Source organism: Megascapheus bottae, chromosome 3 (genome assembly GCF_031878675.1).
Source record: "Megascapheus bottae isolate mThoBot1 chromosome 3, mThoBot2.hap1, whole genome shotgun sequence".
Taxonomy (NCBI): Eukaryota; Metazoa; Chordata; class Mammalia; order Rodentia; family Geomyidae; genus Megascapheus; species Megascapheus bottae.
This window is the reverse complement of record NC_143511.1, coordinates 62,691,320-62,703,575: the sequence shown is the minus strand read 5'-3', so window position 1 is coordinate 62,703,575 and position 12,256 is coordinate 62,691,320. Positions and strand designations below refer to the sequence as shown.

At 47.2% G+C, this 12,256-nt stretch overlaps 1 protein-coding gene across 2 annotated transcripts in view; it reads left to right on the top strand.

Annotated features, from left to right (window-relative positions):
- Positions 1–7,058: 7,058 nt before the first annotated feature.
- Tbc1d2 (TBC1 domain family member 2) overlaps positions 7,059–12,256 on the top strand; it is a 42,276-nt gene continuing 37,078 nt past the window's right edge. The window contains exons 1-3 of one of the 2 annotated variants that reach the window (XM_090330310.1): positions 7,535–7,622; positions 7,721–7,834; positions 11,397–11,538. In XM_090330310.1, coding sequence (XP_090186436.1) covers positions 11,415–11,538 — 124 coding nt within the window. In that variant the 5' untranslated portion in view covers positions 7,535–7,622; positions 7,721–7,834; positions 11,397–11,414. Of the gene's footprint in view, positions 7,835–11,396; positions 11,539–12,256 lie in introns of both variants that reach the window. The other variant, XM_090330309.1, reaches the window with a different exon arrangement.

Below are 12,256 nucleotides of genomic sequence, written 5' to 3'. Positions count from 1 at the left end.
TGCCAGTACTGGCACCAGAAAACAAACAAACAACAACAACAACAAATAAAGCAACAGGATACAACTTGTCTCATAAAGCCATAATTCTCAGAGATCCTGAATGAGACAGCAGCCATACTAGAAAATAAGACCATTAACATCATCATAATAAATGGGCCACAAAATAAACTCTATACTCAAGACTAAATTGGAGTGGGGTAGGGACGTGGCTCAAGTTGTAGAGCATGTGCCTAGCAAGGGCAGGACCCTGAGTTCAAACTCCAGGAAGGAAAAGTAAGAACTAAACCAATAAGGTAAAGTTAGAGAAGTATCAGCCTGGAGGCTCAGTGGGTGTCTGAGATTTGCTTAGCCATCTGTGTTCTCCATAGCCTTAGCTATTCTTAGCTGCTGTCACCCATCACACCTTGCACTGGAAAGTTCCAGTGCTATCTGGAAGCTACAGTTTCTGTGTGCAGAAGATCCTTCAGAATTCCCATGGAAAAGACTTGGAGCAGGATTCCTCTGATGTGAAAAAGCAGATGGACAGCTTTTGAAGCCCAACATTGACTTAAATGATTCCAGCAAAGTTATTGACATATGTTCAAATTAGATACAAACTCATGCTTAACAGCCTTTCCATAAAAGCCAAACAAATGTATAAATTAAGCACAAACAAAATGACAGGCCCATTCAAAAGTGTGGGAAGTGTTTGGATGGCATGGGATGGAAGCAGTTTAGCTGGCAATTAAACAGCTCAGCAAAGAGCTTTGTTAAACTTATTTAAACTTCAGCAAAAACTTCACTTATTCATTCAGCTCACACACACACACACACACACACACACACACACACACACACACACAGCTCAAATAGGTGCTAAGTGCCCATCAAGCAAAAGGCTGTGTGCTTTCCTAGATCTCACGGAGTTCTCTTGGGACCCTCAGAGTAGCCTTTGTCAGTGATAAAGGCTCTGAGCACAGAGAGGGTGAGGTCAGAAGTGGAGTGGAATCTGGACCCAATCATCGGGCATCTATATGTCACTTTCTTGAGCCGCAGAAGGCAGTGGACTCAGAGTATCCTAGAGCTTTTGTTGTTGTCATTGTTTTTCTTTCTTGATACTAGGGCTTGAATCCAGCAGCTCAGGCTGTCTGGGGCTTTTATCTCTCAGGACTGGCACTCTTATCACTTGAGCCACACCTCTGATTTTTTGCTGGTTAATTGGAGATAACCAATTGGATTTGTCTGCCCAGGCAGTTTTAAATCATGATCCTTAGATCTAAGCCTCCTGAGTAGCTAGAATTACTGTTGTGAGCCAGCAAGATCAGCTCATTTAATGCTTTTAAGATTATCTTGGAATGAAAGCACATCTTTTTGAACTGGGGGGTGCCAATCAAGTGGTACAGCACTAACTAAAGAAGTGCAAGGCCATGGTTCAAACTTCAGTGCTAATACACACACACACACACACACACACACGCACACACCACCACCACCACCACCACCTTTTTCTCATGTTATAAAAGAGGTGCTGACCCCTAGCCCCTGCAATTTACCCCTTGGTCTCCCCAGAAAGCCTGCCACACCTGAGAGCAAACTTGTATATTTTCTTTCACTAGTACAATGTTTGCCCACGACAGTCATTAGTGATATACTAATGTCTGGTTTATTTTGCAAACCAGAACATTGCTGAGTAGGGCTGCCATGTGTCTGCCCTACACAGCCTCCACCACTCACTCCTCACGTCAAAACCCACTAGGCAAGTGATAGTCTACATTCTGTCTGGGTTCTGCCTGAGCGATGGGGTTTCTCCCTCACACCCAGCCCCTTCTCTCATGTGTATTACTACCTGCCTTCCCCCCTGCAGGCCTGTGCTTCATTCTGAGGCTCTTGGCCTTCACCAGATACAATGGCACAGGACTGCATTCACCTCAATCCCCGCCCCCCCACACCCCTCTTGCCCCATGCCTCTGTCATGATAAGCCACCCCAAAGCTAGCACAGGCCACCAAAAGGCCTGCAGACTGGATCCCAGAAAGCCAGGGAAAAGGAGGAAGGCAGCTCCCAGGGTCTGTGACAATGGCAGGTTGCAAAGCTCTTCCCCCTCTTTAGGACAAGCAATGGCCACTTGATGTTTTCAAGGCCATCTTCCTCATTGAAGAAACACCAGGAGCTGCAGGATTCCTATGAAGGAGAGCCCAAAGTCTCAGGCTTCATAAGGAAACCCAGCCACCAATGGAAAAATGTCTGAAATGCTAGCCCCAAATACAAACCAGAGAGCTTAGGCAACAACTCAGGTCAAATGAACATACAGGGTTGCCTATAACTCACAGAACCAATCATTTCCAAAACATATACTACTATAGCTAAGCCAGGCATGGTGATACACACCTGCTGATCCCAGCATTCAGGAGGCTGAGATAGGAGAATCTTGAGTATGAGTTCAGCTTACAATAGTAAGACACTATTTCCAAAACCCATCGTATCATTTACTAAATGATTTCTAGGGAGCAACACTGTGTTAAGTCCATGATATGTCTTATCTTACACACTTGCCCATCAATCCTATGAGATAGGGACTCAAATTTCCCTCATTCACACAAATGAAGAAACTTGAGCATAGAGAGGTTAAGTTACCTGTCCAAGGTCAACCACCTAGTGAATGCTGGATCATGAGTTTAAATCCATCCACTTTAACACCACAGACTACAAGAGCTGCAGACAGTGCCAAGATTTGGTACCAAATTTCCCTTGGGATTTTCCTTCCCTCTCCCAGTAAATGGTACCACTACATTTCTTGCCCAGCACCCAAGCACACAAAACAAAAGTTCACATCCTTCCTCCATCTCCATCTCTCTCTCTCAAATTAATACTAGGTGCTATCCCTCAGCTTTTCCCCTGAAGTCTAGCATTCTACCACTTCTGGCTTTCGGAGGCTTAGAGATAAAAATCTGCCCAGGCTGGCTTCCAATCTTGATTCTCAGATCTCAGCCTCCTGAGCAGCTATCATTACAGGCAGGAGCCACTAATACCTAGCTTTAATTCTCTGTCTTGTAAAAAATTATGAAAATGAAGGCCGGGAGTTTGGCCTAGTGGTAGAGTCTTTGCCTACCATGCACAAAGACCCAGGTTCCATTCCTCAGTACAGCATACATAGAAAAAGCCAGAAGTGATGCTGTGGCTCAAGTGATAGAGTACTAGTGTTGAGGAAAGCCCAAGGACAGTGTTCAGGCCCTGAGTTCAAGTCCCAGGGCTGGCAAAAAAATTATGAAAATGTTCCTGCATATTTTCTCATTTTTCTGTGACCCATGGAGCTTGAACTCTGCCTGGGCACGGTCCCTCAGCTCTTCAGCTCAAGGCTACTGCCCTTGAGCCAAGCCACACTTCCCATTTTCTAGAGGTTAATTGGATATAAGAATCTCAGGTCCCATATAATGAATGATTGTTGTCCTTAATGTACTATGTTATCTCTCATCTCTTTTGCTGTCCCTTGGTTATCTCATATTGTTATAATATTTCACTTTGTTATCTGATATATTTTATATATACTTACTTGGTTATTTGAAATAGGATAGGGAAGGGGGGGGAAATCAAGATGAGGGGGGGAGGAAGGAGGGAAATGGGGACCATGACATGAGAAAGGGTATCAATATTTGTGAAGTAATGTACCTTCTATCTGGTAAATATAATGTAACCCTTCTATAAATTACAATAAAATATATGAAAAAAGAAAGAATCTCAGGTCCTTTTGTGCCCCTGCTGGCTTTGAACCTTGATCCTCAGATCTCAGCCTCCTCAGTAACTAGGATTATAGGTGTGAGACACCGCTTTTTTTTCTCATTCTTTAAAATACAAAATAACTTTAAAAGTGTGCTTCTCTGAAGCTAACATTTCTTTTGCACAATCAGTGGCACATTCGGAATTTGAAATGGGTAAGAGAATGGGAGCTCAGAGACAGCGCTCAGGCCCTGAACTTAAGCCCCACTACTGAAAAAAAAAAAAGATATAATGTGGGCCAGGAGTGTAGCCTAGTGGTAGAGTGTTCACATGCACAAAGCCCTGGGTTAAATTCCCTGGAACCACATACACACAAAAAAAAAGCTGGAAATGGTGCTGTGGCTCAAGTGGTAGAGCGCAGCCTTGAGCAAAAAGTGTCCAAGGACAGTGCCCAGGCCCAGGACAGTTCAATCCCCACAGCTGGCCAAAAAAAAAAAGGAAAAAGGAAAAATTACATGTTTCTAACAATTTTGAAATGTATTTTCAAGAAAACTAGCTGGGCGTCGGTGGCTCACATTTGTAATTCTAGCTACTCAGGAGGCTGAGATTCGAGGATTGAGGTTCAAAGCCAGCTTGGGCACCATAGTCCATGGGACTCTTTATCTCCAAGTTATCACCAGAAAAAAAACAAAAGTGGTACTATGGCTCAAGTGGTAGAGTGCTAGCCTTGAGTTGAAGAGCCCAGGGATAGTGCCCAGGCCCAGAGTTCTAGCGCCATGAGTAACCAAAAAAAGAAAAAGAAAACTACATAACTACATTCATGTAAATTACTCCTTCCTTAATAAAAAGAACTTAATACTGGATACCTGTGGCTCATGCCTATATTCTTAGCTACTCAGGCTGAGAGCTGAAAAATTCGGACTGAAATCTGAACGTTTGTTGGGGGCCGAGTAACGCCATTCTAATAACTTTCTGCTGAGACCTGTAGTAGGGGTAAACAAGTGGACCTCTTTATCCTGCCCACCTGTTGTGCTGATAGGCTCCCGCACCCAATATAAGGAGGGGAGTTTTAGCGAGAGGGAGATTCCTGCCTTGATGAAGCTGCGTGGCGTCTCTGTTCGTGCTCCGGAGAAGCAAGGCTGAGTGCGGGAGGACAGTGGGCCCTCTCCTCTCACGGCTTGGACTAGTTGGGGTGTGTTTTTCCCATCCCTCCTCAAGAGGGACTGGGGATGAAGGACCCCGACAAAGGTTGAAGTTTGAATTCAGATCTATGAGACTCCTATCTCTAACTAACCAGCAAAAAACAGAAATGGAGGTATGGCTCAAGTGCTAGAGTGCCAGCCTAGCAAAAAAGCTAACCAAGGATGAAAGGCCTTGAGGTCAAGCCCCAGTACTGACAGATACAAAAAAATTAAATAATGACATAGTAAGGAAAGAAAGGAAAATTTGACATAGAAGATAACTCCAAATAGCTCGAAGAATAATGGTTTATTAGTTCATGTAATAAATTCTTGTTATGAATATGAATGCACAGTTTTGAGTGAAAATCAGCTTTTCTGGTCTTTGCTAAGTAAATGAGTCAAAGACTATTTGAAATACATTGATTTTTTTTCTTTTTTCTTGCCAGTCCTGGGCTTGAGCTCAGGACCTAAGCCCTGTCCTTGGACTTTCTCAAGGTTAGAGCTCTACCACTTGAGCCTCAGAACCACTTCCAGCTTTTTTCTATGCATGTGGTACCAAGGAATCGAACCTGGGTCTTCGTGCATGCTAGGCAAGCACTCTACCACTAGGCCAAACTCCCGGCCCTTGAAATACATTGATTTTTAAGGGTGTTGGATTAGCAACCTACATTTATAATCTGTTCACGGCTTGGGGTGCATCTTTTATGGCTTTAGAAAAAGGAACAGTCCTGGGAATAAGCATGCTGGAAGACACTAACCACAATGACCACCAGATGTCGTTAGCTGACAGCTAATATGTGGTAGCAGAAGGCGAGGTATGGAGCAATGTTGATGTACTATCCAGAAGTGCATCCTTGAGGATGCAGAGCAATCCATGCATCCTGATCAACAGCGACTTCTTCTACCGTTCCTAACCTGCAAACCTATTGTTTTTCTTTTCATTTTCTCTTTCTCCTGATGCAACTTTTAGCCTATAGTGCATTGATTCAGATCTGGAAAACCTAACCACGTATCTTCCATCCATAGTGTTCCATCTTCACAAATATCCATTGAGGTCCTGAGAAGGTATTGTAATCTTTTACAAGTGTGGAAAAGCAAGGCCCCCAAATTTGTTATCAGCAGATGAAAATTCCAACGGGCGTCTCCCTAGTACTCCAACTCCGTATCTGGAACCTGTACAGCCTGTCCCCACCCACCTTTGTTGCTAAAAAGTAGAAGTTAGTTTGGTGCCGTTATTTGGAAGTTTTGGAAATTATTTTTGAATATTTGATATAAAACTGTCTGGTATGACTTCCTGTCTGAGCTTCTACAACAAAGCTTCTGAGAACTCTGGGTGTTACAAGCTTACTGTAGGCTTCTCTGAGCCGGGTTTTCCTATTATACTTTCTGTCTCTGCGGCGCCTGAACTAAGCAGAATCAGACAATACTTGTCCTTTTAGTCTAGCTTCTTTCATTTCGTGTAATGCCCTTCATACTCATCTACATTGTAGCTTGTACCCGAATTCCATTCCTCTTTTTTTTTTTTAAAGCTGAATAAGATTCCATTCCATTACGGCTGTGGTGTCCCTTTCTGTATGTAATTCTCTCATTTCCACAATTCTCAAGGAATGACTCCACGTGGCAGAAAAGAGCAATCTGAAAATCCTGCAGGTGCAGCCAGAGCCGTGCCTCCTCCCCGACTCCCTTTCAGATTGACGTCCCGGGCCTGGCGCCAGGACTCCGCCCCCCCTCCTCCCCCTCCCCCTCCCCCCCCACCCCCGGCTCGGGAAGAAGGCGGGAGAAAGGCGGAAACCTCGGCGGCACGGATCTGCACAGCCCTAGGGGCGGGACTCCAGAGCAGGTAAAAGGAGGCCGGAAGCTGTGTCCGCCGGCCTGAGACATTCATTTATTATTATCTGGACGTTTTATGAGCCCTCGCCCGGAGGCCTGGCACTTCACTCCGACAGCGCTGAGGTTCCGTTCCCTCGACGCCCAGACTCGCACGGAGATTTCCTGCTGGGATTCGGCCACGCCCCGCCCTGCCGGAACTGCGCCGGAAGTGGAGCTGCGAGAGCGACGCGCCCTCAGCCAATGACGACGTGATGCGCCCTCAGGACGGTGGTCCAGCCGGCACCTGGAAGGAAGGAGCCCTCGGCGGTCCATGAGGCCATAGGAGGCGCCACCCCTGTTATCGGGAGAGGCATCACGACAAGAAAGCCAGGAACCGTCGTTTCTTCACCATCGCTCCCCACGTTAGCCTACTCCAGAGCTACCACGCCTTTCAGCCGGGTCCCGCCAGAGACCTGCCCTCCGTAAAGATGGCCGGGAGGGTGGAGTTTAAGACCGGAAGTGGGCGTTTCCTAGAGACGTCGATCGAGAACGAGAGGGGCGAGGCCTGGGAGTGCAACGGGCGGGGCCTAGCTCCCAACCTGGTTTACCGCTTCTGCGACGCGTACATCTCGGCCAATCGGGGCCCTCTGTCCTCTGCTGGGGGCGGGCACAGGGGGGCCCCGCCTCCCTCAGGTGTCCACCTTCAGGGAGCTGCGGGCTGAGTCTCTGGGATTTGAGCTCAGTGGTGGTCGCGACTCCGTGTCTCTCCGTGGGCTTCGGCTGGCAGCGATGGCGAACACTCGAGAGGACACCCTGGAATCTACCCCCTCTCTGTCCGACTCCAGAGAGCCCCCTGGGGTGGCCGGGATCCCCGACTTGCAGACTGAGGGCTGCGCCCAGCCCCTGGAAACCGCCCCTAAGAAACTTTGCGGATATTTAAGTAAGTTTGGCGGAAAGGGGCCCATCCGGGGCTGGAAATCCCGCTGGTTCTTGTACGACGAGGGCAAATGCCACCTGTATTATTCTCGGACGGCGCAGGATGCTAACCCCTTGGACAGCATCGACATCTCCAGTGCGGTCTTTGACTGCAAGGCGGACGCTGAGGAGGGGACTTTCGAGATCCAGACCCCCAGCCGGGTTATCACCCTAAAGGTAAATGGAAGGGTGCCCCTCCTCCCCGCTCCCCCCTTCCTTCTCCAGTCCAGCCTGGGCGCAGGGGCGTGTCCTCAGTAAATTGACTGCTTGGAGTGATTACCTCCGTGTGCCCTGAGAGTGTTCTAAGGCTCTCCTACCCATTTCCCCGGGCAGGGACCAGGATCTCGTTCTGTGGCTTAAGAAACGAAATGACTGGGAGATGAAGTGAATGGCCCGCAGCCAGGAGTGTGGAGTGATGTGGTCTGCACTTAAGAATCCTGGAGTCACGGGTCGGGGCGGGGGGGGGGGGCGGTGAGGGTGCCGGGGTTCCATTTGGCTTGGTTTGGTTTGGTTTGTGCTGGTATTGTGGCCTGGGTGCTGTCCCTTGATTTTTTTTTTTATTTTTCCCTGCTCAAGTCTGGTGCTCTACCATTTGAGCCACATCTCCACGTTAGGCATTTTGCTGGTTAATTGGAGAGAAGAATTTCTCAGATTTGTCTGCCCCTTCCACTTCTAATCACCATCCTTAGATCTAACCCTCCCATTTGTCCATATTACAGGCATGAGCCACAACTGCCTAGCTATCCTTGAGTGTTTATATGTCTCGTTGCTATCTAAATTGTTTTGGAGTGTGCCTAGCCACAGTGGCCATAACTTTCTCACTTGGGATTATGGTCAATATATCATGGTTACTGTCCTCAAGGCCAAGATTCCCTTCTTGATGTTTTGTCCAAAGGAAGTAAAAGCTGAATTGGCAGAAATTAGGAGGATAAACATATAGGTTTTGCTGATCAGCCTAGGTTGTACAGCTGGGCATGTCTAAACTAGTGAGTACTTGGTGAATGTTTGCTCGATGAACACACATACACACGCAGGATGAAGGAACCCAGAGCAGAATGCTTGTGCGAAGAGGAAGTTCCCACCACTTAACTGGAAAGACAGATGTGGTGGCAGAGAAAAGTGCAAGGAAACCGCCTCCCTCCCCTTCCCCAACTCCCCATTTCCTAACCTCAGCTGACTAAGCATCTGGATGCCTGCATGTTTAGTCCTTCTTGAGTCTTGGCTGGTGACCACACCGGAGGACTCAATTAAAATAATGCCAAAAAAGCATTTTAGAGGGCATATTCTATGAGTCAAGTGCTAGGTGCAGGTGGTTAAACATGTGGCTTCTTACTATTCCATTAATTCTTGAATGTGCCTGGCTCTGAGCTAGGCCTGGGATGAGCACTTAGACCTGTCCCTGCCCCCAAGCCACCCTCAACACTCCTTAAGGTGTGATGAGTCAGGCTGACTGGAGTGGAATGGAAACACAATGAGAAGCCTTACAAGGAAAAGGTGATCAGAGGGGAGGGGCTATCCAGGGAGGCATCCTTATGACCTGAAAGAACTGTGCTGTGTGCTGGGAGTTTGGCTAGATCAGGGCCAGCTTGAGATGATGCCTAAAAAAAAAAAAGATATAGAGATTCCCATCTTGAATATTTGTTAAACACGTCATTTGAAATATGATGTAAAAAATCAGTGTTAAATTCTTTAAATAAAAAAAAAACTAAAAAGTTTTCTTTTTTGTTTTTTGTTTTTTTAGGCAAATCATTTTGAAGAGGTGGGAGTGAGAGTTTATGTTAGGCTAAAGAGCTTGGACTTTGTCCTGTAGATTATGGAAGTCATTTAGGAACCTTGAGCAACGAAAAAGAGTGAGACTGGAATGCACACAGAGCTCATTCTGGCTACTGAGCAAAGACAGATTAGGGAAAGGTGAAGCTGGAGTCAGGGGCCCATGCAAAGGGAATGGTGGCTGAACTAGAACTGTGGCCCTGGGGAGAGGCAGATGGCAGTGGTAGAGGAAGTAGAATACAGGGACAGCCTAAGTAACTGGTCAGCTGTCTAGCTGGATTGGCTCACCATGGTGTTGCAGGATCTGGAACTGGAACAGATTGTGACACATGAAGTGGGTGCTCAGAATATATGTGTAGTGTGACTTGTAAATAAAGGGTCTCTTTGGGTTTGGCCAACTGTCAGCATTAAGGTCATGGGAGGGGCTGTGGTCTCTAAAGGACCCTGAATAGAAAGACTGATGTTCATCATTCCGTCTCATTACCACCTGAATGGCAGGCTTGAGTCTTATGAGCACTCCCATACCTCTCATCTGTGGCGCTGCTTTCCCGCAGAGCCTGCTACTGCTGCTGTCACTGGACCCTAATTGTGGGCAGTTTGGGGGGGCTCACTGTCTGCCCACTCCCATCCTCTGTGCCTATATGATCTCATGCCTTCTTTCTGTAAGCCACACATCTCCTGGCCACCAATTACAACAAAGTTCTAGTGTAGAAATGGAAGACCAGGTTCTGGGACCAGCACTGCCCACATATGCCTGGGTCATTCCAGAGACCAGACATATATAGAAATGGTTGGGTCAGGGCCTAGAGTTTGGCCTAGTAGTAGAGTGCTTGCCTAGCATGCACAAAGACCCAGGGTCAATTCCTTGGTACCACATATATAGAAAAAAGCTGGAAGTGGTGCTGAGGCTTAAGTGGTAGAGCTCTAGCCTTGAGAAAGTCCAAGGACAGTGCACAGGTCCTGAGCTCAAGCCCAGGACTGGCAAAAAGAAAAAAAAAAAGAAATGGTTGGGTCACTCTCACTTGGCTCCATCCCTGAGGAACAGCAAGTTACTGAATAGAATGTGGGCACTTGGACTGATAAATCAGTGCCAGCATTTGCTGCTAACTTATTTGCCATGCTGAAGCCCCTGGAAGGTGCCACAACTTTGTCATTGTGTGTGGGTGGCTTCCCAGGGTTTATGTACATCCTACATCGTCACATCATGGAGAGGTGGAGCCAGGGCTCATCCACGTCTGAGTTCCAGAGCCCTTTTCCTTGGTCACAGCAGACAGTCTCCCCTGCTTCTCTATCTAGTGAACACATTTGGGGCATCTGCTGGGTTTCAGATGTTGTGTTGGACATTTCATCCTTATATCTGTTTTATTTTATGTATTTATTTTTTGTTGGTCCTGGGACTTGAACTCAAGGCCTAGATGCTATCCCTGAGCTTTTTCCGTTCAAGGCTAGTGCTCTACCACTTTGAGCCACAGCTCTACTTCCAGTTTTCTGGTGATTAATTGGAGCTGTGGCTCAAAGCGGTAGAGCACCAGCCTTGAGTAAAAGAGCTCAGGGACAATGCCCAGGCCCTGGGTTCAAGTCCCCACAACAATCAGAAGCAAAAGGAAGAGGAGGAGCAGGAGGAGGAGGAAGAGGAGAAGGAATTGGAAGAACAACAACAACAACAACCAGGATCCTCAGATCTCAGTCTCCAAAATAACGAGGTTTACAGCCAAAAGCTACCAACCCCTGGCTCTTTATATCCATTCTATGAAGCAGATGTTTATAAGGAAACTGAAGCCCAGAGAGGTTAAGGGACCTCTGAGTAGGAATCAGAGGGAAGAAGGGTGTGCTGTTCCTGAGGTGGGTACCCATCGACACAATAGTTTGTTTCTGAGAACGAGGGAAGGTCTGAGCCTCCTGTGACTTTCCTCCACAAGTGCCACTACATAGGTACAGGGCCTTGCCAACTAAATCTTATGCTTCTCAGGCTCCCACCAAGCAAGTGATGCTGTATTGGCTGCAGCAGCTGCAGATGAAGCGCTGGGAATTCCACAACAGCCCACGGGAACCTCCTGCTGCCCCTGACCCTGCCCTGGCAGGGAATGCGCCTGCCCTGCACCTGAAGCTAGGTATGTACTAAATATGGGTGGATGTCTCCTTCCATGCACCCAGGGCTCTGGGGGTCAAGCTTTGCCCCAACTGCTGGGGATGAGGGAGTGGCAAGCCTTTCCCCCTGCAAAGGAAGCTGATAGCCGTAAACTAATAAGGGGAGGAGCGAGGGCTCTGAGGCCAGGCAGCCTAAGTTCCAATCCTAGCCCGTGTGATTTTATGCACATTGCTTTACTTTCCCAGCTTGTTTCCTTTCCCATAACTTGAGTTTAATAAATGACTCCAACTTAAGGGTCGAGACAGGAGGGAGAAAATTGGGAGAGGACAAAGGAATGGGTGACACTGGCCAAGAAGCAAATAAATAAAGAGCTAGGTGCCATTCTGGTGGCTCACACCTATAATCCTAGCTACTCAGGAGGCTAGCTGAGGATCGCAGTTTGAAGCCAGCTCTGGCAGGAAAGTTCATAAGACTTTCCAGTTAACCACTAAAAAGGAAAAAAAAGGCAAAAATAGAAGCTGTAGCAATGGTAGAGTGCTAGACTTTAGCAGAAAAGTACTCAGAGACAGCATCAGGCCCTGAGTTCAAGCCCTAGAACTGGCAAGACTGAGAACAAATCCATCAATAAATTCCTACTTCTTAGAACTATTGAGAAGCTCAGCTGAGTCCATATATGTCACGTGGTCCGAGCAGTGCCTTTGTGTTGTTAGAGCCCACAAGATATCAGCTACTGTCATGAT